The sequence below is a fragment of the Heliangelus exortis genome, chromosome 6, assembly GCF_036169615.1.
Source record: "Heliangelus exortis chromosome 6, bHelExo1.hap1, whole genome shotgun sequence".
In the NCBI taxonomy this organism is placed as follows: domain Eukaryota; kingdom Metazoa; phylum Chordata; class Aves; order Apodiformes; family Trochilidae; genus Heliangelus; species Heliangelus exortis.
The window spans coordinates 36,596,021-36,623,277 of NC_092427.1; the positions used below are offsets into that span (position 1 = coordinate 36,596,021).

General features: G+C 41.5%; 1 protein-coding gene across 5 annotated transcripts in view; it reads right to left on the minus strand.

The window, feature by feature from the left end:
- Positions 1–27,257, minus strand: part of HECW2 (HECT, C2 and WW domain containing E3 ubiquitin protein ligase 2) — a 140,627-nt gene that overhangs the window by 35,643 nt on the left and 77,727 nt on the right. For all 5 annotated transcript variants that reach the window (XM_071747847.1, XM_071747849.1, XM_071747848.1 and 2 more), the window contains 10 exons: positions 26,628–26,735; positions 17,007–17,101; positions 14,316–14,391; positions 12,391–12,560; positions 9,711–9,853; positions 7,044–7,144; positions 5,313–6,656; positions 3,886–3,981; positions 1,575–1,725; positions 1,181–1,284 (listed from right to left, as the gene is read on the minus strand). In XM_071747847.1, coding sequence (XP_071603948.1) covers positions 1,181–1,284; positions 1,575–1,725; positions 3,886–3,981; positions 5,313–6,656; positions 7,044–7,144; positions 9,711–9,853; positions 12,391–12,560; positions 14,316–14,391; positions 17,007–17,101; positions 26,628–26,735 — 2,388 coding nt within the window. The remainder of the gene's footprint in view (positions 1–1,180; positions 1,285–1,574; positions 1,726–3,885; positions 3,982–5,312; positions 6,657–7,043; positions 7,145–9,710; positions 9,854–12,390; positions 12,561–14,315; positions 14,392–17,006; positions 17,102–26,627; positions 26,736–27,257) is intronic.

Below are 27,257 nucleotides of genomic sequence, written 5' to 3' on the forward strand. Positions count from 1 at the left end.
TCCCCAGCAAATGAACATTTATTCACATAAACACAGTTACCATGGATACCAAACAGTAACCCACAAGCAGAAAAAGGGGAAGAGTGGCAGGGAATGAGACCCTAAACAGAGTAAGAAACTTTAAAAAAGAAGGAAAAGAATAAAGAGTAAAATTCTAAATATGGATGGGTAAATGCTATGGAATAAAAGGAAGAGGGGGAGAGAGGTCATAATTGGAGTAAGCTGGAATGTGTCACCAGGTGGGTTTTCCCTGCAGTTATTAACTGGATCTATGAAAAGCTTATTTAGATGAACTTGCTGATGAGGGTTCAGCCTGAATTTGCTTCCAGCTGATTTGTTAACAGCACAACAAACCACGGGGCTGCACAGGCACACAGATGCAAAAGGAAAAGGCTAAGGCCTTATAGAAAAATGTCAAGGGAGCCCTTGGCTAAAGCACAAGTTCTGCAATGACTGGAAACTTGAGAAAGGGTGGCAGCACTTGAGTATTGGGTTAATTTTCTGGATCCGTTCATTACAATAATCATAGTTTTATTTTATTTTCTAAAATATTCCTCAGGAGCTGCAGAGGAGATGCAGACAACCCTGAGTAGGTCAACAAAGCAAATGGAGACCTAAAAACACAAGCCAAGAAGAAAGACTAGGAAGTAGTGGATTTAAGAATACCTTAGAAGAGAAATTGTAAAGAATAGATTGTTTAAAAAACTTACATAATGTCCATCAGCTGGATAATATGTTACAAGAAAATGTGAGGTAGCATTTGTCCAGTATGCCTTAGGTACAGCTCATCCTATCTACCAGCATCACAGAGATGAAGCTGATGAGTACCCAGGGTCCTGTCTTGTCCTATATTCTACCATTTCAAAATGCAGCAGCAGACTCAAAATATCCACAAAAAATCCACCCAATTTTACACTTTTTCACTGCAAAAGTCCTGCCTGTGTTTTCACTCAGTCAGGTGCTGTCAGAAAAATGCTCTGAATCTTAAATTGACCTCTTGAGCATATTGAACAGGCTGAGCAGTAATCTTCAAAAAACCAGACAGCAATGAAAACAAATGGTTTCATTTTCACCCAGACTACCAGATGTCAGCTTCTGCCTTATGTCACCCTCATAAAACCATCTCTGAGATGAGTGCTCCTTTGGAGAGGGGAGAAAAAGAATTCAGTTGTCTTTTAACCTGCATTAGAATGGTGAAAGTCAGTTTCCTCTCCAGCTCCATCCACAGCATTTGTATGCTCTTCAGGCCTGTCATTAGTCATTGTTCTTCGGATGCTCTGGTACCTAGAGGGTTAGAAAACTGGACTTCATATATAGCATATGGTACCTATGTTCCAAGGGTAATAGACACTGAACTCAATTTCTGCATTTTCTAGCTTCTAAATCTCTTCACAAGTGGAATACAGAAGCCCTGGGAGCCCACACACAAATTGCAAGGGACAGCCACATCAAAATAAACAGCCGTGTCCAGCTGTGGTGACAACTGTGACCCCGTCCTCACGCTCAGGCTCCCAGTGGTGAATGCAGCTTTGCAAGCAGACAACTGACAAGCAGCAAGGAGAAAGAATCCTCACCTGCGGTTCAGCTGTTCCATTTGCTGTATGGAATTTGACCTCTGGAGAATCTGAGGGGCTGGGGGGGCTGTGGGTCTCTGCCAGGTTGTTGTTCTGTTCACGTGGTCCACATAAAAAATCCGCCCGTGGCTGTCTATTCGAGCCTCCCAGTCTGAAAAGCAACAAGATACTGGGAATGACAGAGGGCTTGGGGTTTATTTATTTCTGTGTTGCAGCTCTTGTCACTTTTGTAACTGAACCCCTTGTTCCAAGTTCCTCTTTTATAGGATAACTTCAGTCAGAACTTTCTCACTGGAAGGTTAAGAGACACGGCTTTTCCCTGTTTTATCCTGTAAATCAAATTCCCCCCCTGGAGTTGAGCTTCTGTTGAATCCAGACCTAATAATTTATATTCCTTTGTCTTCTCTATTTCCCACTAACCAGTACCAGGAAAAAAACCAACCAACCAAACAACAGTATACTTCATCTGATTCTCTTGGACTGAAATAATTAAAGATCCAATCTCTGAGGCTGATTCTAGTGCTAGAGGCCAATGGATAAGTACCCAAAACCTTCCAAAGCTTGACACCTGTCATTGTTTCTCCTCAGCTAAGAGTAACTAAGAAAACAGATGCTAGTGCTCTTCCTGGGTTCACATGCACCTGAGTTAAAGTCTTGGCAAACTTGCCAGAAAAGATGGGCACCTGCAACAATCAAACTCCTTCATTTACTAAATGTGTGTTCTAGAATTGCTGATTCAGTGACCAACATGGCAAATCCCACTTCTTGTGCAAGCAGAATATTGCTCCAGACAATATTTGAAGCCTTGGCCATGGAGTCACACCAGAAGAGGAAGGTTCTGAGACATTTCCCCAGCTACATCTGGCTTCTCAGTGCTCAGCAGACACCAGGTGCATCACAACACTTGGGTCAGAAGCTTTTTGGGTCAGAAGCACTGGCTGCCTAATAAAATGAAATGGCAATAAAATGAGCAAGATGCTAAGACACTGACAATGGCTGGGGGCCACGTAATAAAAAAAATTAAGATCAGAGGGACAAAAGAAAAAACAGAGCAATAGAAAAAGAATAAAAAGAACTGTCTAAGGAAAAATTTGCAAGGAGAAACAAATCCACAATTATGTACTATACTGTACATTTAAAATACAAGCTTAAAATTAAACAAAATTCCATAAGTGATTAGCTTAGTGCAAGCTGTACTTGCAGTTCAAAATATAGCACATTTTAAATTTATTTTAAAAAAAATCCTTCGTATCTCAAAAAAGCAAACTGAAACATTCCAACATTCTCTGAAAAATGGTTCCATTTTTTAAAAAGAAAAAAGTTATTGAAACAGATGCTTCTGTGCAAAGGTCCAAATATAAAAAAAAGTAGTATCTTCTGATGGAATAAAAATATAAAAAAATTTTAACCAGAGCTTGTAAACAAACCAAAGCAAATACTTCCTGGAAGTATTCCAGAAAGGACAGAATTGTTCCTTGGGGGAAAACAAAACTAAACAAGGCAACACAACAGTTTAAATTTGTGAATTAATTATTCTGCTTAAATGTCAAACCCTAAACCACTGTGTAACAGCTGAGTTTTTTTCTTGAGGTGATTATATGTCCAGTTCTGACATCACAGCTTATGAATCAAGATTGTGTTCTAAACATTTTATCTAATTTTTCACTGTTAAAATATACATATCTGAAAGCAAAGCCTTGGAGAGGCAAAAATAAATATTAAAGATTTTATTCACAATAGCAAGTGAATGATCTACATAAAGACTGAATTTAGCTTTGATTGTAAACAGGTGATGTGCAAATGTGTGCCCATGCATGACTGTGTCAAAAATTAGCACTAGATTAGCACACAGCCAAACCTTTTCCACTAACATTCCAATAGCTTTTCCAAGTAGTTATTGTAGTGTAGAGTTTGCTTCTGAAACACAAAACTCAACCTATGTATAAACCACTGTACTGTGGATGAATCAGTCCAGCAACTGCAAGCAATATATTTTTCATATGCATTAGAGAAAGTGCAATTTATCTGTCAGCTTAGGCTCATCTAATGGTACCTAAATATAATTTAATCAAAAAATGCAAGGAAAACACAGACACCTTTCCCATACCCTGCAGAGATTAAAGATGGGACATATTCCCATATTCCTTTGTGCATCATCAACACACAAGGAGTACTCAGAGCACTAGACTTAATCATCACCACTCTTCACCTTGGAACTTCTCAGCTGTTCATTTGCAGTTCTCACATTTAAAAAAGAAATGTAATAAGATCCAGGCAGCCTATTCCCCAATAAAAGTAGGAAGAACCTCACTTGGTGGTAGAGCCTCATCCACTCTCTGGTACCGGCTAACATCCTGACGTACCGAGGGCAGAGACCTCAAGGGCTGATGGCCATTGGCTTGAGAACCTGGAATGAAAATGCCCACAGTTTATTTTTTCAGTCATTGTCAGAAAGCCCTGGAGTTACTCCTGAAGTGAGCAGGACATGCTAAAGCTTCTGCAGGACTGGGGTATTTTAGGATATAACCAGCAGTCAGCTGTTTTCTGGGGCAAAACAAGTTCCGTCTCCGGTTCTGCCCAAGTGATTCCTCTGGCACGGGCTGCAGTCCTGGCTCTGAAAATGTCACCTCTTTTGGATGTGCCACATCCACCTGTGACCAGCAGAATCCACAACAGCGTGTGCCAGAGTCATATCCCAGCAAGGGACAAGGACAAAGCTCCACGTGGCCACCACAGAAACCTACAGCTACGCTGATGTGCAGAACACAGGGGAGCCTGACCCCCAGGAACAGAGTCCCAAAAGGCTACAGAATTATGTAAAAGAACATATTAAGAGTATTTTTAAATAAATACCAAAATTATTCTCTCCAAAGCAGAGAGTTGTTTGTGAAGAGAAGAAATTAATAGATCCCCAAACTTCTGAAATGTTATAAAAAAGACCCATTCAGAAATCCAGGTGGATTGTACCCATTTGACAGAACCACTTCAGAAGAAACTGAATGGATTATCCACTGTGAAATATGCTTGGAAACAATCTGTTAGGGGAAGATTTCTACTTCCAGTGATTTCAGTGAGACATGAAATTCTCAACTGTTAAAACAATTTTACACCTGGGGCAGCCTCATGCTGTTCACTTGAAAAACACATCCCAGGGTTCCAGCTGTGCTAGGATGTGTCTACACAGATAAGGGACTGGGAAAAGGAAGATAAACAGCCTCAAGTGTCATTTATAAATTATTCTTCCCCTTCCCCATCCCTTTCTCTGGATTACCCTCATGTTTTAATGCTAAGCTATGCATCTATACTCTTACTCCTACTAACACACCAAAGAGAAGACCCAAATATAAATTCCAGTTTGCATTTCATCCTTTTGGGATTACTTCCCACCCCATTACCATTTTGGTTAGCAAGCAGGGTAATATTGTGTAATTCTTTCCTCCTCTTCACCCTCCTCCTTACTCTCTCAAGAATTAAAATGTATATTCAGTTTCATAACAAACATGCCTTGGCTATTTCACTTTTGATTTTTTGTTGAATCAAAAACCCCAAGAGTCTCTCGAAGAAGGGAATGTGTATCAAAGGAACACAGGAAAAATAAAATCTTGAAAGACCATGAAATCGAGAGGGGCAGATCTTTATTCTTGGATGTTAATTTTCAAAATTTAATTTTTTAGATACTTTTTTACTGGCTGCTTTCTGCAGCCAGTCACTAGAGGAAGTGCCTCCTGCAATTATTACCTCCAGTAGCTCCTTCGAGCTGCGCCGTGGCACCCTCACAAGCTGCTTGGGCTCCTTCAGTTTCCTCCTCCAGAGACTGGCTGTTGGCAGCTGCTGCCTGCAGGCTTCTTCTCCTCTGCCAGATCTCTTCTGCCTCCTCTGGGTCCTGCAGCTCCCCTCCCTCAGCCTCCTGCCCTTCCTCCGGAGGCAACTGGACCGCAGGTAGGGAACCAGAAGCCCCCGCAGAATCCTGCCCTTCAGCGGCCGCCTCGGCTCTTGCCACGTTGCCGGCGCAGGCTCCCTCCTCCTCCTCTTCCTCCTCCTGGGAAGGAAAGGCTGGAGCCTCGGGGAGCCCGGGGCTTTCAGAAGAAGAACACCTCCTCTCCACGGAGGCCCTGCGCACGGTGGTACTTTCGTTGCAGGAGCTGTCAGCCCCCTCGGCGTCGCTCTCGCCCTCCGGCCGGGTACTCGCCTCGCTGACGCTTTCGGTGCGCGCAGGGTCGCTCTGCTCGGTTTCTGAGGACATCTGAGAAGGTTCAGACCCTTGGTCGATGGATTCTGTTTCACTCACACCCCTCCTGCTGCCAGCAGAGGCCTCAGCAGCTCCGGCGTCGGTGCTGCTGGGAGCCTGCTCTGCCTCCTGGGTTGCACAGGACTCGCTGCCAGCCTGGTCTGCTGGTGCTTGGCTGGGAGACCCTTGCAGGCTTTCAGCTTCCTGGGACGGTGGAAGCTCCGGGAGAGCCTCTTGCTGCTCATCAGCTGATGGCAAAGGAGCCTCAGAGGCTGAAAGGTTTTCATTCTCTGCAGGCCCCGGCCTTACCTGATCTGATGAGGAACTGGCATCGTTTCTTTCAGCGTTTCTTGTAGCACCATTAAGCATGACTAAGCCTCCGTCGTCCTCCAAGGAAGACGGAAACCCCAGGTCTTGATGCAGCTCATGCTCCTCCTCATCTGAGTCAATGTGAAGCATTGCATTAAGCCTCGTGTCAGTGGGAAAGCTGCTCCTCAGTTTTGGGGAGGCCCCGCGTGGGCGCTCAGCACAGGCAGAGGTCCCAGGCCTGGGATGGTTATTGTGTTCTATTGCATCCAGATAATCATTGAGAGAGTCCTGGCGACCTCTGGGAGGTGACGATCTCGAAGCACCGGAGGTCAGCTCATCCTGGTCTGTTTCCAGAGTGGTACTAGTCCTTAAAGTGTGCCTCAGGATTGCTTCTCCAGAAGAATCCTCGAGGACTGGGCCGTTGGAACACACCGTGGAGGTATCGTGGTGTCCCGTGGGCACGTCCTCATCATCAGAGGGGCTCCCCAAGTCTCCGTTGACAGAGTTGACTCCCAGCAAAGTGCCGACTGTCTCTGGAGAAGCATCTGCAGGGAGACAGACTGGATGTGAGTCACAGTGCAGCAACACAGCTCACTCTGCTTTGTCTGCACCCAGAGGTGATATAAAAGCACCCATCTTTCAAGATGCTTGCTTCTTTTGGTTAAGACAACTGAGGGAAGAAAATAAAATGAAGACAACATCTTACAGCGTTACAAGAGCAATTGCAGAATTTTCTCTGTGTAAGCCCATTGCAGTTGTGGTTTAGGCCCAGCCCAGGTACTTGTCATACCCAGTCCCTACAGAAAAATCTATTATAGAAGCACTGTGCACAGTTGTGAAAGCAAATTATTGCAGAAAATACTAGAAATGGAAATACACAGAACTCTCTCCATACAACTATCTGGAGACCCAGCTCACTGACAGACTCTCACCTTCATGAACAGATGATGTGATTTCCACTTTGAATTGGAGATACCCACTCACATGATCAGCTGGGAGCCTCCTGCCAAGATTATAGCTGAGAACTTGGTCTCTGCAAAAACAAAGATATTGGGTTTTTTTACATTTCAACTGGTTTTCTTTTCCCAGTACTTTGTATCAGAAGCTCTTATCAGGTAAAAGTCAGCATGCCAGAATAAAATCTATTCAAATCTTAAAATCAGCCACACACTCTGGTTTGTATGGAAAAGCACAAACAACAAAGGGGTAAAATACTTTAGTTAATAGATAAAACAGGCTAACAAACTACTTTTGATCATTTGAAAATCTAGCAATATTGCCCCATCAATTCTTATGCTAACCCTAACCCTAAATCTCTTAAGTCCTAAAGAAATCAAATTGTGAAGGATTTTCATTCCCTAAACTCATTCTTCCTCCAACCCAAACAAAAACCTTTCATTTTTTAAAACCTTCTGCCCTCTTGTGGTTTTTACTACGTGCCAAATTATCAGATAGGTGCTTCACATTTTAGCCCTCAATAAAGCACTTCCACATTCCTACTCAGGAAAGCTACTGGTGCTTGGATTTAACTTCAAATACATTCTTAAGGGTTACTGAATTCAGTGGGACTCAGATTTGATTAAGCACCTGTGTCAGATGAAGACTTAGGAGCATATCCCAGGCTATACATCCTTGTTAGGCACAGCCAGAACTCCCAGTATGGGAGTAGTTCAACTGCAGTATGAGTGACAGGCTGAACCAAGCTGAAATAAGCTGACAGACTGAAATAAGCTACAGCAGCTTGTGTCCAAAAATCAACTTTTTAGCAGAACAAGTCCTGAGTGAACAGCACGAGGCAAAGCAGTCTGCCCATGTTGCTCTACAGCCCACAGTACATCAAATTCTTCTAGCAGTGTCTCCAGGATCTGTCAGATTCATCACTCTGTCCTCCAATTACAATTCTCAGCCAGGCCTGGAGTGTCCTCAGAAGATTGTCACTTGGGATTTCCAGTTTTTATATAAATTTTATATTGGCTCCAGGCCACTCGAGATCAGCCAAAGCCATGGCATGAATAATGTCTGCTCTGTATTCAGCTGAATCAATACTAGATGACTCTCATGCTCATTTATCATATTTTCCATGAAACCTAAAGCCATTTGGCCATTTTATCCCACAAACTTGTGAGCTATGCCAACAGCTAAAAGCCAGCCAGAATTTTAGTTCCAACCATCAAACAGCTGGTTCTGGACTTGACCTTTTTATGAATTCATTAATACTGATCATTAACACAGGGGAGAGCTGATCATTACTGATCATTAGCACAGAGAAAGAGGGTACTGTAAGCCCTTGGACTTTGTTCATGTAATTTTTCAAGCTCATGTGTTAACTCAGTTGAGAATTTTAACTGCCCTTGACATCACCAAAATGATAAAGAAAGTGAAGATGTTTGATTTCATTGCAATATAAAACAGAACCAGCAGCTGATTGTATGTTTGGCACATTTCTACTTCACCTCTGTATTAGCCACTCCTTCCCTTTGCAAAGCTTCTGGCAAAACTTTGGACTGTTTAGGAAAAAGAAGGGGACTGACTGGCACACAAAACCTGTGAAAGGACAACTAAATGACACTTGAAGAGGCAAAAATATTTGTAAGACTGATTTAATGTCACTTCTAACAGCACCATGGCAAAAGCAAACTGAACACTTACCTATATTTTTGCTACATATTTTACTATACAGTCCTTCCTTTCCTACAAAGATTTCATATATCAAATATACAGAACTGAGAATATGCAAATATAGAGAGAAGAAAACAGGAAATGCCTTCCAGAACACTGCTTGAAAAATCCCAGACAAGAACTGATCAACACAGTAAATGGGTAATTTAGAGGCTTCACAGCACTAGGAATCCTCAGGCACAAACACATTTTGAGGTTTAGCATGGAAATGAGCACCCTGCACTAGGTTTTGTGACCAGTCTGAACCACAGTGCTATTTTTGAGCACTTAGCAGTGTGCAAATTTATTAGAAGAAAGCTGCTTGCTCAACTTTTAATTTAGATTGTATATACACCTGAATTGCTCTTGTATATCTCTACATTAAAAAATGGGCAAGGTTTATTTTTTAAAAATAAATTCTGTAGTGGAAGACATCATGAAAATTTTCAGCTACTCTTACAGATTTATTCTGACTTTAGTGTATTGTAATTTCCAAACTTTCCACTTTGGAAATTTAAAGCTGAAAACTGTTTTCAAGTTGAATTTTATTTTCTCCATTTGTGCAACTTGTTACTTTGATGAGAGTATCTGTGAAAAAGGAGGCCAGGTGTTTCAACCTGCCTTTTGTGCAGAAGAGTGGTGATACTGCCATGCCCTGATATTTCCATGGAACAGTGCACACATTTTATTTCACTCTCATCCCTCATGGGCCTCATCCAGAGGTTTTCTGAAGTCTGAGTTCTAAGCTGACAATGAGAAATACCTGAACTCTAGCAACAGTGAGACAATAAAATTTAATTCTTCTGAAAAATTTGCACTCAGTCATGTAGTCTGGTGATAGTGCCTGGTTTCTTCAGCCAGAAAGGCAACTCTGCACCAATATCCTAGGTGCTGAGACTCCCTGAGCAACAGAAGGCAGCAGTAAGAGTGGAATAATTTACCCAATTGCATGCCTCTCCAGCAGCCTCTGAACTGGGATGGTCAACTTCCCGAGGAAGCGCTTGATGATGGGACGGCTTTTGGCAAATTTATCTTTAACCTCAATTTCCAGGACATCTGTTAGAAGTGCAACAAAAGAATATTTCTGGAAGGAAAGAACATATTTGACACTATATCAATACACTTTTACTCAGGAAGCAGGTAGATAATTACTACTAGAGTGCAGTGAACTCCAAAAGCAATGAGTGATGCCAGGAGGTTCTGTATTGCAAAATCAGGTCGACATCCCTTGCTAAGCAGTGCATTTTTGTACCTAGCCCCAAAAGGAAACCCACACCCTTTCACTGCTCCTTGAAAATAACTGCTCAGTAAGAAATGGCACTGGACAGAAGCAGTTTCATGGCCTAAGTCAGAAAGGTGAAAGCAGTGTATCTTATGCTTGCTTCAGTTTGGATAGTGGAAAGAAAAAAGAGAAAGAACACTTGCTGTACCCCAGCAGGTTACAGAAAAGCAGCCAGGCCAATGGAGGAGGAAGGAGGAAAGACTCCCACTCAAGGCTCCCATTAGTAAACTTTGCTTCTAACATCATGCAGTGCACTCATTTTTTTTGGTATGCATGACAGGAAACCAAAATAGCAACATGTATGAAGTATTTTCAGGAGCACCATAACTCAAAGAAGAGAACTTGCTGTAGATTTTTGCCCCAGAGCTCACAAATCATCTCACAAACAAGCTCCAACAGAACCTTTTGCTGCACTCGGGTCCCTTAAACAACACAGTGGTAACTTAGAAAAGATTTCTTGATGTCTGCTAAGATCATTCTTGCACCTTTCCCTACAAGGGAGCTCTGTGACAGCAGTTACTCTCCTCAGCCCAGCATCAAATCTCATGCAGTTTATGAACACTTCATCCTGGAGAGCTGGGCTGTTCTGTTAAGTCTGCCTGAAGCAAAAGTGGCACAGGGCAAACATGTGATACACACACAGACATGTAACAAATTCCCTTAGAAAATCAAGCTTAAGAACCCAAGATTTTTCTTTTTCCTCTGGGTTTTAAGGCATTTCAAACTAACAAACAACAAGCATGGTGTAACCTACTCAGAGAAGCCAAGGTCATCTGGTTACACTTTTACTGCCTGTCACCTTTGAGACCTCTGAGCAAATTACAACCTGAGTAAAATGCTTCATATGCAGCTCCAGGTAGCTGAGTTACTACTGGGCCAACAACAAGGGAAGAACTCTTCAGTTCAGATGTAGATATGAGCTAAATATACTCAAAAAAAAAAAAAGCAATGAAATTGAGTCAGGAATAAAAACACTTTCCGATGCTGGGCAACCACCAGAGCTGGGCTTAAAGAACAGAACTTAAAACTTGAAAAAAAATTTGTCAGCCAGTTTGCTATAGAATTGCAAATTATTTAGCAGAAAGGATTAGATGTAAAACAGGACCAATTCTGCACCCCCAGGACAGCATCTATGCAATGGGATGAGCAGCTGCTGTCATCAGAGCATTGCTACAGGGAAGATACAGCAGTTAAGTTAAAGCAAGCTGCTATAGTGCTTGCACCAGTGAACATTGGCACTTTTCTCAGAAGTTTCAAAACCAAGGACAATGGGAGGAGGGAAAAGGGGCAAAATAAGAGTAGATTTTCTTTCAAGCTACTGGGCAGATGGATGCACAGACACAAAGATGAAGAATCATCTTAAAGATTAAAACTCTGATTTTTTTTAAGATTTTTTTTTTTCCAAGATTTTAAGGCTTTCACACATCTGTAGTCTTTCCCACAACCAGGCACCCCAGAGCAGTGGCAATACTGGCCCTGCTGTTCTGCTTTACTGCTTGTTTGGTTTGATTATGATTTGTGGGAACATTTTCCAAAGCCCACTCAATTTCCCAGTCTTCCTGCAGACCACATTAACATTCATCAAACACAGTACAGGCATCTGCTCATCAGAAAACAGGCACAGATCCAGAACACTGCTCACTGGTCCTGAAAGAGTTATGGACTTATGTATTTTCCCAGAGAAACATCTCTGTCCAAAGGCAGAGCCTGGCTCTTCTGTACTCCAAGAAAGTTGTGAGACTGAAGTCCTTCTTAGAGACCTGCAGAGCTTACCCTCTATAAATACATCTGGAAAAGTGGTTTCTGCCAAACTCTTGTTTTATTTTTTCCCTTGCAGAGTGATGCATTCATGGCACCCTGTGGTGCATGGCACCTTCCTATAGCAGTGCTGCACTGCAGAGCATCCCCTCTGCCTGCCAAAACTGAAAGCTTGCTGCCTGCTCTGCACAAGGAGAATATCAGTTCCAAATGAGCAGTTGATGCAATCGCCGAGCATAAATTCTCACTTTTTGTACCTTTTCTTCAACAGTCTTCTCCCGACCTCTAATCCATTTTCATTAACTTGATTTTGCAATTTCAAGAAATCTGGGGGGCTGTTGAGCAAGAGCAACTCTTGTTAGCAGAGGAGGGAATGAAAACCTCCCAGCAGTGCAGCCTAAATATGCAGATGATAGCTGTTTCTATCCAGCCACAGGGTTCCTAAAATTACCACAATTTCTGTGTCAGTCTAAATAACGAGCTGCAAAACAAGCTCACAGCCTTCAGAGAGCAAGGACTCATGCATAAAGAGAAAATACAAGCCTGGAACACTGCATCAGGTCTCAGAAGGGATACTTTACCTCTCTGTGCCAAACAGGATTAGTGGTGTTACTGATGATAGTCGACCTTCTCTCCTGACCATGATGAGCAAATGTAGGAAATGTACTTTTCTTGCCTGGCTGAATGGACATCTTTAGATAAGGATCAGGGTTGAAGAACATGCCTTTTTTAAGTCCAACTGCTCTAATATCTATAAAGTGAACCAAGAAGGAAGGAAAAAGGCACTGAGTAAGCAAAAGCTAGCTCACAAAGTACAGCATTCCTAAAATATTACCCAGGAACTCAAATTAAGCAGATTAAAATTACTCCTACGTTAACTGGATCCATGGTACAGAAGACAGTAGAAGCAGTAAGTGTTTACTCAAGAGAACAGCAGAAGTTCTGGACATGCTCATTTAATTCTAGCCTCCAGTCATTTGCAAAACAAAAAGAATGAACTTGTAACTCACCTACAAAAGTTTTCCTCAGGATGTAAGGTATTTGCAATCTTAAAAAGAAAAACCCCTCCCTCCAAAAAACCCTAAATATTATCTTGTACTTGCCCTGTTTCTGGGCAAGGTTAGGGGACTAAGACAAAAAAATGTATGGGAGGTAATGCAGTGAAGAGACACTTTCCCAAAGTTGAGACTTTGATAAACATAACTTTAAATACTCATTATCAAAGTTTTCATATAAAAGGAGGCACTCTTCTGGAAATGCTTTTCTTCTAGGGAAACCTCAGTGCTGCAGCCCTTGTGACTTGCCAAAAAAATTATAATATCCTCAGGTGCACATTCTTATACACAACAAATTAAACTTCAACATGAAGTTTACATTTTTTATATTTTTAATATAATATTGGATTCTAAATGTAACTGTAAAAGGTTTAGGTTTGCTGAAGTGCAAGAGTTTTGTGGCTTCCCCATTAGCTACTCCAATATACTGCATGCAGTCTTCATGCCCCTACTGCATCTGGCACATAAATACTTAGTTATAAGCAGTTTGTACAGGTGGGCAAAATTCACTGCATTAAAATGAAATGCCATGACTGGGCACTCAGTAAAGAAAATTAGAAAAATTCTACCCATGTTCAAAATTCAGCCACGCATTTGAAATTCTGTGAAGTAATGGGGAATTGCCGTTAAAAGCAACAACTTTAAACATGCAAATAAGCAACCAAAAAAATTTTCTGGTAAATACATTATAGACCTATCAGCTAATACACCTTTCAAAATTAACTTTGGTCTGAGATACAATCTTCTATTGAACACAACAGTTTTTTCAGAATTCACAAAACAATTCTTTTTATAGTAAGTGAGTGGAGGTAACCTAACAGCTCTATCCCAGAGAACTGCTGAAAGACCATTTCCAAAATTTTTTTTCCTGTTCTGTCTCCACAATCTCTAAATGTTTTCATTGTCAGATCTTCAAGATTCAGAAGCAAATTTTTTTCTGTCTTTGGGCAGGCTGATTATGCTTTAGTCTTACACAGGACACCCCAGGGAATAAAGTGCCTATCAAAACAGGGGCAGCAGGTAGACTGTACCCCAAAAGCTTTTTTGCTGTAGTTTAGCTCTGTTCCAAGGAAAGATTTTTTCCCCCTTTTTAAACCACCACATGTAACCATTGCTTTTTTCAATATTTCAGAGCAATGGAACCAGCTTGCATTTTATTTAGAGGCTAAGTTTTCCACTCTTCAGTCTGTGAGGAACTGCCCCTTGTGCAAAGTGGAAATTTCTCCAAATTTTTCATGTTGGAATCCAACAAATCCATTTCTTTCACTCCTGGAGATTCACAATTCTGGATTGCTTTCAAGGAACAGTTCTAAAGAAATTATATCTTTCAAACCACTAGAGTGTGCTCCTACAGAGCCTAATGAAAACAAGTGTTCTATACTTTGATGTGATTTTCAAAAGTAATTTTTTTATCAGTAATTTGTAAAGCAGAGAGTAGTGTTGTTTCTTACCTGAGAGAGTAAAGCTGACTAACTTCCTAGAGTGCTGGGCTCCAGAAGCACCTTCCTCTGTGCCTTCTACTCCCATCTGAGGAGGAGAAAAAAATGAAATATACTACATAAGTTTCCATCTGCTTTGTATATGCTTCAGGATAATATTGCAAGTGTAAGGTAGTATGCAGGGGAAGAATGTGGCCAACTACTGCTTATTACCAGGGACAGGCAAAGCTACAGCATTTATTTCTAGGAAAATACCTATTATTTATGCCACACACTGCTAATACACCAGGACTTGGTGTACAGACTAATACAAGTGCAGACACTATTAATCAGAGAAAGGGAGACTGTATTCCCTTACAGGTTTCCCTTCTGTAAAACAAAATCAGCAGTATGGATTGGTAATACATACCAAAGCACCCAGCTGGCCAGTGACAGCACGTGTAACTTTTGTCACTTTCCACAAATAATTTACTGTGCAGCAAAAAAAGCAAAGAGATCAAAGAGAGAGTAACAAAAGACTTCACGTCTAGGAACACAAGCTCCTCTTTAAAGTGCATCAGATATCTAAATATGAATGTGGTCTAAAAGCTTATCCTTCACAGATTTGCAGTCTTGGTTTCTACTGCAATCCCTCATTTGATAAAGAACTACTTCAGACTGAAACATTTCTCATGTACTAATGCCTTCTGAAGGGCTGGCTCTTTAAACCAGCAGAAGAATTGGTCTTCCAAGACAGAGACATGAATCCAGCTGAATGATTTCTCACACAAAACACCAGTGGAGGCAGCTTTCAAGGCAAACAGATCTCCAGGCAGAAGAGGTGACACAGCCTGGTGAAAAAGCTTCAGCCAAACTGGGCTGGTGATAGAGCAGAAAGTCATCTGCTGTACTAAAGGCTAAAGAAAACTGCACAAAACCTCACACACCTGTGTGTGCAGATGATGTATGTAGAGCAGTCTGGAGCAGCTGAAAAGCTATTTGAAGTTACTGGATTGGATAAATGGTTTCTGGGGCAGTGACAGCCACAAGGAACTCACTTCACATTCACCCATCATCATTCCTTTTTATACTGCTTTTAGCTGTTTAATACCATCATTTCCAAATACTTCCCACGATGCTCAGCAAGCACAATGGAATCTCATCAGGTTTAGCAAACCCAGGGGATTTCTCCCATGGCAAAACTCTGACCCTTCACACATCACAAGCAGTCAAACAAAGTGGTGAAGGAACCATGAAGCTGTCCATGCCTGATGTTCCCCAAGGGCCCCAGCAACCTTGGGAAGGGACACCCTGTGCCACCAAACATCATGCACCCCCCAGCCTGTTCCCTTCCCTCACTGCTGGCTTCATGATGCATCCCCTCTCCTCAGGGGAAGTTGTTTCTCAGCAGAGAGCTTGAGAGCATCCCTGTCCCTCCCAGCATGACCCCAGTGACTTTATCTGGACGTGCCAGTGGGGACAGCCAAACTGTGACCTTATCAAAAGCAATGGGTTAATCCCAGCCCTTATCTGCAAACAGATTCCCTGGGATTCTGGAATGACAAACCACCTCACTTGCTGCAATGCACTGCTAGGTCAGCCCTTGCATCCCCACTGCTTCCAATGAACACAGCAGGGTGCTGTCCAGCCCCAAAATAAGGAGGCTTGGAGTGCCTGGTGTGATGTGCCAGCAAGCTGAGGAGAACCAGAAAGGTGTCTCTCACCAAACCATGTAATGCAAACCCTCAGAATGAGCTGAGGAAGCAGGTAGCTTAGTGCAGCTTAAAAAAAAAAGCCAGCTGGCATGCTGTGCCTCTCTTCCCACTTCCACAAACAGCATTTCTGTAGCAACAGACACAAGCAGTGCCAATAGAAGGAGCCACAGACTGCTTAAGCTCAACACCCAAACCATGAAAACACTGTCAGGTATATAAATACAGTAACAGGTATGCTAAATCTAACTAACCCAGTGTGGTACTTCCAGGAAATCTCATCTGAGCTGTCATACAACATCCTCATCAGGGAAAGTAACAGCTCACCATTACTGGAAGTCTGCACTGTTGGTGCAAACTAAAATGTTTATACAAAATCACACCTCCTAGCAGGGGTGTGAATCCTGTAGAACACCCAGGCCTTTGTGCCACCTTTCAGGTATTTAAATACTGAGAGCCAGGTAACCCCATAAGATTGACCAATGACTCTGAAAGACAGGACTTCAGGTAGGTCCCAAGTAAACAAATGCAAATTGAAAAGACAGAAGCCCAGATGTTTTTTTGCACAATGAATCTCAAAAATTCAAGTATGACACAGTCAAGAAAACACACGAATTCAAATGGTTTCTCCATCCAACAGAATCATTCTGCTTCTCAGTGACAATACAGTGCAGAACATTAAGGGTTAATTTGAGATACATTTTCTTCTTTGTTCAAAGTCAGCCTAACTTACAGTCTGTAGTTTTTAATTTGACAGAAAAGATGGTGGCTGTCAAACTCATTACCTGTAACACCTTTGTTATTGCAAAATCTCAAGAGTTCATCTGCCTGCTGCAAAATGATCCCATTGATAGTCAGATCTGACATGCAGTTTCCCAGTTTTAAAGATTTTCTTCAAGCAATACAACCTTTCTCAAAAATTGCAGTTGATGGCAAAACTTGGAAACACATCAATGGGGTTGTCTAGCAGTTAATATTATAAAAATACCATAAACAAATAGATTAAACTTACCATCACAGCAGGGTTTTTCACAGTGATACATGGAGTAGTAGCTCGGAGGGCTCCACTAACACCATGGTAGTATTTAAAACAGATCTTTATTTCGGCTGGAAAAGGGAAAAAAAAAAAAAATCACATCAAATCCTTCATGGCCAACACTATGCAAGAGAGACAAAGGGACACAGGCATCCAGGGAGTCACAGTTCACTTCTGTTTACAGAGTCCAAGTTTGGGTATTTCCTTGATATGTCTTTTTTTGTAAAAGACTCACTGAAATACATTTTTTTTCTCAACCTGTAGAAAACTGGAAACCTGTGTCAAAGAAGGCCTGGAGAGATTTTTCAGCTAAAGAGCTGGCAAATGGTGCTCTTTGGTTGGCTGGCTGGATGTGCTATCACTATGTTTTGCCTTCTCCCTTGGGATCCTCATCCTTGATGAGGATTTAGTTCTAGGGTATAGAAGTGGCCAGGGACTGGCAGAAATTACAGCAGCCAGTTCAGGGGATGGACATGAGAGCTTTGACAGTTCAGTTCCTCTGACTTTATTTAACCATGTCCCTAGTTCCAAGGTACAAAAATGCAGCTTTCTGCAGGAGTTCTGAGACACACAGAACCTCAAAGGCTGAGGAATGCCATTCCTGTGAGGTAAAACACCCACTTAGCCCCACTCAGAGACTGGAAATCCCCCCTGCAAGCCTGCTCAGCCCAAAAGGATTATTTCTGTATTTATTACATTTGCTCCAGTTACAGGTCAATGTTTATTTACTATCTTCCACCCAGAACAAAGAGGAAGCACCTCAGAACTGCCCTTTAAAGGCAAATGTCTGGCTGACAGAGCCCCTGGGGACTTAGGAGGTGGAGAAGCTGCTGGGCCCACTTCCTCCTCCTCACAGCTGAGTTCACACAGAGTCAAAACATCTTCTACTTACCACAAGCTTCATAGCAACATTCAAACTGCAAACAGGATTCCTACTGTCAGACCTAAAAATTATGGGTCAAGACTTGCAGGTTCTTCCTAACCAGAGCAATTCTGTTGACAATATTTGTATCCCAAGAGACACACAGGAATTTTTAGCTCCTGGAAAACTGGACTTGGGAAAGCTGGCAGGATTTACACCAAGTGCTGTACACTCCACACAGGAAAATACAGACATGAAGTAACCAGGACCCAAGTCTTGAGGATCTGTTCATCACACAGGGAATGTGTTGTGACTACATGAAAGCAGGGTAAGACTATCAACTATTTTTCACCAAGATTTCTCCTTTCTATCTACACTGCTCAACTTTCACAGAACCACAAAATGTCTTTGCTTGGCAGAGACCTTCAAGACCATCCAGTCCAACACCATAAACTCCCCACTAAACCATGTCCCTAAAGACCAGGTCCCCACACCCTTTAAATACCTCCAGGATTGCTGAGTCCACCACTGCTCTGGGCAGATTATTCCAATGTCTGACAACACTTTCAGAGAAAAAAATGTTTCCTATTCCTAAGCTTTACTGTGATCCAAACTTTACTTTTATTGGAGAGCTCCTGGAGGTGCTGTTTGTTCAGTCTGTTGTCACTGAACACCTCTCAATTCATCACTTCTGAAAAGAACCTCAAAACACAAGTGTTATCAGCTGCTGCTACCCACAGACAGTCAGCAGTGACAGAGGACAGAAATTTGATGTATATTCTCACTACACTTACTTGTACATTCTCTGGAAGGCTGAAAGGCAATGCTATGAGCTCTGGATCCTCAGATTCTTTTTCTCAGTGATTTCTACAAGCATACAGTGCTTTTCAATATCTGTGTTTGGCTGGTGATAGAAGGAAGCAATGATTCCAAAACCAGATCTGATCATCAAACAAATGTAATCTTCCAGACTAAACTCTAATAAATAATCAGAAAAAGCAGCACCCTTAAAAACTCACAATGTGGGGACTTTCTCTCCCACTTCCCAAGAGAAGCTTTGCTTTGGGCTTTATCCAGCACTGCACACAGACACAGCAGAGCTGCTGTTAGCATTTTGTCCAAGGGATTACTATAGAAGAAGCTGTGCTTGAAATTCAGCATGAAATTGTAAAATGAGCTGCCCATCACAAGCAGGCAGACACTGCCCAAGTGGATAGAGGTTTGCAAGACTGGATCTTGTACATAGCAAGAATACAAACCCTTTGTAAGACCAGAGACAGCTAGGTGGGTTTTCTTGTTTGGGTTTTTTTGTTTTTTGGTTTTGGGTTTTTTTTTGTGTTTTTGTGGCTAACAAAGCTAGAAACTGCAGTAAATACTTAAAAGAAATCTCCAATATAACTGTCAGTTCAAAACAAGTGAGGATCCAGTTTTTTGATATTTCTTGTGCTGTGTTACCAGAAAAAAATGTTGATTATAATATTGTTTTTCTTGATGGATTCCTGAGCTCCAGATATATTGAAAATAGGACACAACAGGTCTCACCTACTACCTGCAAATGAGGCCCAATAAATACCCAGAGCTCTTCAGAAACAGCTCAATTACCTGCAAACAGGACTTTCAGATTTAGAGAGTGGAGTTCAACACTGTCTAACACAGATTTCCCCTGAACTGTTCCATAGCACAAACCTGCTCAACAGCAAGTGTCACCTACAGAATTTTGCCAGTTTCTTTCACTGCCTCTGTTGCCTTGTTATCATCTATTTCCCTAAGGGAAAAAACTTCTTTCTTTCCTACTACTTCTTCTTCCAACCAGCTAATTAGCTAGCTTTGTACCTGACCTTTTAAATTAGCAGCAGTAAATCCAGCAGAGGAAAGACATCTGTACCTGACCACAGGACTGCTTGCTGTCTCGTTAAAGAAAAATGTGATATTTCAGAACAAAAAGGACTTTCACTTATGGGGGGGAAAATAAAAAAATGAGTGTACCTAGCTCTGTGGTCTTGATAATACACATGCCCCACTATCACTGACATTCCTCCAGACATCTTACAGACCACAAGAAATTCCTTCCTCATTTAATAAGATGACAAAAATGAATTGGAGTATCTGTGGTTCTTTCAAAGCGCTCACTGCAGTCATATAAAAAGTTATATATATGTAAATTGATCTTTTACACTCTGTAAAACCACAATCCCCTTCTTTAAAAGCCAACATCTGTTATTTCATAACCCTAGCTTTATAGCTCAGGTCTATTACATAAAAGTGTTGGAATTAACAAAGGTTCTTGGGATTCAGACACTGATATTTGAATTTCAAAAGAATTCCTGCATGAAATTACAGTGCTGTGCTTCCCTCTATGGACCAAACACTCCTGCCTCTTCAAGAATAGAGATCAGCTTACATCAAATAATACCCTGCTTTTAAATCACTGCTGATTCCCTGAACACCCCCATTTTAACTGCCTTTAATACTTTAACTTTGCCCATCAAAAAAGTGCTTTAGAATGGAGATACTCAGAACACAGAATACATGAACATGTGAACATGATTATAGAAGAATGCTCTATTTCCAGGAGACTGAGAATTGAGGAAAACAAATGTGTTGGCTGGGAGGAGTCTGCTCCAGATAGACCCTGGTCAGATAAAACACCTCTATTGGAGGTGGAATCATTGAATTTCTCTTCCCTAGAGTGTCAGTTCAGTGAACACAACACCACTTAGCATTCCAGTCTCTGAGTCACTTTAATGATGTATATTTTCCATTATTTCTTCCTGGGAGTAGTATAGCATAGCAAACAGCAGCAGAAAGGAAGGGCCAAAGTCGGCTGCCTCCAGGCATTTGCCATCTCCCTCAGCAGGTACAGAATTTATTTTCTGGAAGGAATTATTTAAAAAAAATAAAATTAAGCACCTGGAAAGGGACTTAAGCAGACTTACAGAAAGCCTGATACCTGGAGTATTGTGTCCAGTTCTGGGCCCCTCAGTTCAAGAAGGACAGGGAAGTGCTTGAAAGAGTCCAGTGCAGAGCTACTGAGATGATTAAGGGAGTGGAACATCTCCCTTATGAGGAAAGGCTGAGGGAGCTGGGTCTCTTTAGTTTGGAGAAAAGGAGACTGAGGGGTGACCTCATCAATGTTTTCAAATATGTAAGGGGTGAGTGTCAGGGAGATGGAGTTAGGCTTTTCTCAGTGGTGACCAGTGATAGGACAAGGGGTAATGGGTGTAAATTGGAGCATAGGAGGTTCAAGTTGAATATCAGAAAAAATTGTTTTACTGTAAGGGTGACGGAGCCCTGGAACAGGCTGCCCAGGGGGGTTGTGGAGTCTCCTTCACTGGAGACATTCAAAACCCGCCTGGACACGTTCCTAGGGGATGTACTCTAGGGGGCCCTGCTCTGGCAGGGGGGGTTGGACTAGATGATCTTTCCAGGTCCCTTCCAACCCCTAGGATTCTATGATTCTATGATCAAGATCAGAAACTGTTGATGTCCCAGTGGTCTCTCTTCATCTAAGCTGCTGCAAAGGAATCTACTTGGACAAAAGTTTGTCCAGATATCAGAGCCTACCCATCCCTAACAGCCTCACTCACTCTGCTCTTCCTCTGAGACTTTCTCATTTAGGCACAAGCATTGCCCATTACATTCCAGTTTGGTAAAGCATTTAATCATAAACTAACATTTAAAACCAAACACTGGGGCTATTATGCCCTTAAGGAAGTCAACAAGGCCTGCCACAATTGTAAAAAATGCAGGACCTGAGCCTGTTTCAGTTATTTGTGATACTAAAAAAATAGCTGTTAGATATAAATAGCAGAAGAATAATGCAAGTATTTCTAACCCAGTGAATGTGTTTATAAATAGAGTAGGACAATAATCCTGAGTCCCCAGACAGACCACTGACAGAGCACTGGTTGGAGGGAGGCAAATGTTCCAGACTCAGAACAATTCCATGTGAGAAAACCATGACCTTTATAGAATTTCATTTAAATGGTCAAAAAACATAAAGAGTGGGTACAAGTAATGAATTATGTTCACAGAACATTCACTAACATTGACCATTTTGGTCAAAACCACTGAAAATACTCAACTGTGTTTCTACCTCTAGTTATAACAACTCTGCTACAGCAACCCTTAAAAGCTAAAAGCCCATGAAGTTCAATTATTAAACTGATTTTTTTCCCTGTTCAATATATATATATATGTGTGTATATATATATATTAGCTTTTCTAACACAAAAGGGAGCTACAGCAACCCTTAAAAGCTAAAAGCCCATGAAGTTCAATTATTAAACTGATTTTTTTCCCCGTTCAATATATATATATATATATATTAGATTTTCTAACAAAAAAGGGAGCTTTGCAGCTACAAAGCACAATGGCTTCAGTCTCTATTTTCACACCATTTTTGCAAACCTTTGAATTTCTTGGAAAAAGGGATTGAACACACAGACCTCCACACAAAACCTCAACCTGTGACATGACCCCAGTGTAATGCAAACAGAGAAATCACCACAGGTTTTTGACTCTATCTCATTGTCTACTCAAACCCAAAGTTTGAAGGAGCAGAGAGACAGCACAGAGTATCAGAGAGTGGCACCTGGAGTCATTTAACCACAAACATCTCAAGGGGGATTTGGAAATGATTGATCTGACAAGACTGGCAGTCTCTGGATGAATCCCAACAGCTGCCACTCCTCAAGACACAGAGCCACAGCATAGCTCAAGAAAATTGATGCAAACCCAAATATTTCTGTTCTATTCACAATAATGACTCTGACATCAAGGGTTATAAATAACAACAAAGTCACTCCACTGAAGTAGGTGAAGGTGGTTCTCCTGGATAATGTAATTAAACTTCATGGGAGCAAGACTATAACTCATAAATAAAAGAGACAGGGAAGGGTTGGCTGCATGGGCTCAAGCCACGCTGTGTCACTTGCTGCCAGCAGCAGAAAACAGCCCCTGGTCTGCTTTATTTACTAAAACATCTGCAGCTTCTAAACTTCTGCATCTGGAGCTACATAAGCACCAGTGAGCTGGTGTGTGGACAAGCACATCCCACCCACAGCACCTCCAGCATGTGGTCCTTCACCACACTGCAGAAAACTGAGTTAAAAGCCACAGTTTATAGATGAGCAGCAGCTTTTAGCAACCACTCTTCATTAAACTCCACCTTCCTTCCACTGCCTTTTTCTATTACCTGCCTTTCCCTGGATCAGTCCACTCCATCTTCCTGCTCTTCCTAACCATTACCATCACCTCTGTTCCACCACCAGGCCTCAGTGGGAGCCCCTCCTATTCCAGTCTCAGAGATTGCTACACCCTGAGAAACACCATGACTTCCAAAATCACTCCTGGGGCAAGTGCAGCCTCTCCTGCACCAGAGAGTAAAGGTGCTGACATCTTTAAGGCCCTAAACACAGTCTGATGTCATGCTAAATACCAGGTGACCACAGCAAACATGAAAGCACTAAGCCGTGTTGCACCTTCACACTATTGCCACTTGTTCTGCTAAATCCTCCTGGAACTTGCTGTTGTCTTTTGCAGGAGAAGGGTGAAAACTGTTTGGAGAGCTGTGGCCCCATTTAGCAACCCTTCTGTAGTTTACACAGCAAACAACTTGAGGGAGCTGTCTAGCAAGTCATTGTTTTCCTCCCCCCCCACTGCAGCCAGCCTCAGAGCAGGGTGTCTCAAAGCCACCTCTACTACTTGAGTAAGAAAAAAAACCATCTGGAGCACCCTGATGCTCAGCTGCACCTTCTTCCATCTCAAAAATGACAGAGGTGCTCTTCATGCTTACCTGGCACCTGTGCTCCCTCCCCAGGGACAAGAAAGAGGAGCAGCTGTCTCTGTGCTGGTTGGCTCTGCAGTTCAGAGTCACTCACTTGGTCTGGAGGTGACAGCTTAAGGACAAGAGCTGGTCCTGATGGTGAGCTGGACTTCATACTTTTATTTTAAGTATTCATACTTTTATTTTAAGTATTTAGTTTCTCCTCTGAATACTCTTCCCTCCTCTCCTTCCTCAGCCCCCCACCTCAAAGGTTGTTGTATTTCTGGAGGAGATTACATTAATTTCTCATTATTTCACTGTTGATTCTTTTGATTCTCCCTTCTCAGGGTAGAGTCTTTCTTTTTGAGTGTGTTGCTTTCTGACTAAAGCAAGTGAGAGTTTTCTTTGATCATCCTTTTTTTCTTTGCTAATTTTGGATGCTTTGGGGGAAATTAATGTCTGTTTTTAGCACTGAGATGACGAGAGTCTCCTTGCCCTTCTTTCTGCAGGTTGCTTGATCTGAATAGAGCAGCTGGCAAACTGTGCCTTTACGTGTTACCTGCCTGAGAACTGGGAGATGCTGAATCCACAGGGAGGGCTTGGGAGAGGAACAAACAGAAAACTGGAAAATTGAGTTACAGGACTGCAGATACACAGTAATGAGAAATTCAGAAAAATGCTTATCCAAGACCTACCTTTAAAGATAAGCATAAATTTCACAGACCTCAGTGGAACAACTCCTAAGATCACAACTATGCCCCTGGAGAAAAAGCTTCACAAATTAAGGAGTAAGATGTTTTTCTTAAAAGCTACAAATCTGCCAGTTGCAGAAAGAATCCAAGGCCCAATCCAGCTGATAAGCATTGATGAAATTAAAATGGAAATATTCCTTCTGCATGAGATCTGTTTGCAGCTGCCTTGCTATCATTCCAATTCTCTGTACCTTGTAACACAGATGTTACATTGCTGCTGAAAAGATGTGTAATGTCCTCAAGATAGGAAAAAACACACCCAAAGTCTTTGGGATACAGGTGCACACTGACTGATCTCAACTCCTCTTTCAGCATCTGTAACTTCCATTCCTTTTCATGCTAAAAACACAAAAAACTTCAGGCCACTTTTGACTGTCCAACCCAAAGGATTCCTGGCATTATTCAGTGTAACTCTTTCACAAGCATCATCATTGCCTCTGAGCAAAGATATTTCTGATCACAAGGACTGTAGAATTCTTTCCAAGATTTTGAAAACCATGGAAGAATAAAGCATCAGAGATACTTTCCCTTCACTAACCAAGCACATACTTACTGGGGATGGTAGCCACTCCATTTGCCTCCCCTTCTTGCTATGACATTACACACAGATACACAAACTACAAATTCTATCAGCACCACAGCAGGAAAAAGCAACTAACAGGGGAGATAAATTCATTTCCATGGTTGGCACAGTTGGTTGCAATGTGCAGTGAATTGACAAGTCAGCTGCAGTTGATTTGAAGTGCAAACTACTCCTTCTTTGAGGCATTAGCCTGTGTTACTCACTGTGAACTCCAAATATTGTTCAAGAGCTTCATCTCCATACACTGGGAGGCAACACATTACCAGCTAATGGATAGAAACATCCCCCAAGTCAAACTGCCTGCACTGGCAACAATACTGGTAGAAGAAAGATGAGGCAATGAGGTTTTCTAACATGTATTTTAATCTGCTTTAATATGCCACTGTCTTTGGCACCAGGAAAGATAATTATCTTTTATTATTTTCTTGATCTTCATCTTCACTTCAATAATTTTTCCTGTAATGAGCTCCTGAAACTAAATTTAATTTTCTCCCATTAAAGCTTTCTTTCTTTTTTTTTTTTTTTTTTTTTTTTTGGTTAGGCCAACTTGGCAAGATCCAGTGATGAGTTCTAGAAATGACAAATTTTAAGAATTATCTCTAGTACAGGGGGTATACAACACCTCTTGAAATACATGTATTGCTGTTGTATCAGTTAATTAGAGGAAAAATTTCTGCCAAGATCTACATTTAGCAGCACTGCAGTGTACAGTGAAGTAAAAGAGTGGGAGATGGGGTGTTTTTGTTCTGGTTTGTTTGTTTAAGTTTATGAAGGAAGATTCATTGCTGTGAGGCTAAAAAGCCAGCAGAGGAATTCACACATATTTTGTGACTGAATGCCACTGGCATCTCAGAGGTTCCAGCAAGCTCAGACACAAGGACTGGGACACCAGTTTCTTTAGGGAACCATATATTTAGATGGGAAGATCACTCCTTTCCATCAAAAAGAAAAAAAAAAAAAAAACCACAAAATTAATTAATAAAATTAATATTACTAATAATATATTTTTAAAGCACATAGCAGAGTGGCTTAAGTTTCTAGAAATACCTGGATGCTGAAGGGAGTGGCATAACTCTCCAACTTGAAGCTTGGCTACCAATACTCATCAACCAAAGCCTTTTTCCTGCAGTCACACAGAGACTCAGCTTTTCCAAACTGCCTACTGGATTTTCCAGCACAACAAAACTTCAGCTGAGAAATCCTGATGCAACTTTGGTCAGGAGGCTAAAGAGACTGGTCACTTCCTAAAGACAAATCTTAACCTTCACACTAACAATCATTACCAAGCACTACTAACTTATTAACTTTGCTATTAATGTTTGTCCAGCTGAAATTTTCAACTCCTGGGGGAGTTCCCCAAGGGAATTCCACTCTCAATGAATATATACTACATGACATTGGCACAAGAAAAAAAACTTTTTCATCCTTTAAACTGAAGCAAGCTAAGAACATGCCCAGAACAAGAACATACACCTAAGCTCAGCTCTCATTTTTATAGTGTCCAGCAAACACACTGGAAAATGCTGCCTCTTCCAGCAATACCATCAGCTCCTTCAGAATGGATGTCAAGTAACTTGCTTTGACATCAAGACATTCTTTTCCTTGGATATGCACTGAATAAGCAGGTACTCACACTCCATGAAATAGGGGCCAGGTTCAATCCTCCAGACAATTTGTCCTTTTTGTGTGCCAGTTACTCCCCGGTTCTTGGAATCCCAGAAATTGGCTGGGGAGTTCTCATCTGAAAGAAAAAAAGAAACAAAAAATACATTTTCAAGTAGCATTCACAAGAGTAGGTTTCTTGGCTTTCCATTTCAAGAGGCCAGGATACAAAAAAATAACATGTTTTAAAAAAAAAAATGGCTTTTTAAAAAAAAAAAAAACACCCAACCCTAACTGGCCAAGGGTAAATGGCTTCTATTTTACACTTTGTATCAGACCGATTCCACAATTTCCCAAAGTCAACGGAGGTGCTGATGGAGTGTGCAGCTGACTGAGGCTTCATTACAGAGTTGCCACACTGTTTCATAGTGGTGCTGCTCTGTGATACCAAAACCTAGCATTAATTCCCTAGCAAAGAAGTATGGAATTGAATCACACAACCACAGTCACCCTTCTAATATTATTTTTTATATATGTCTCAGTACCTCATGGAACTGAGACTTAAAACTTCCCAAGGTGGGGGAATCTGGAGACATCAAGACTAACTTCAGTTTTAAATATATCCTGTGTTAGAAAATAGAGTATTTTTATACACACACCA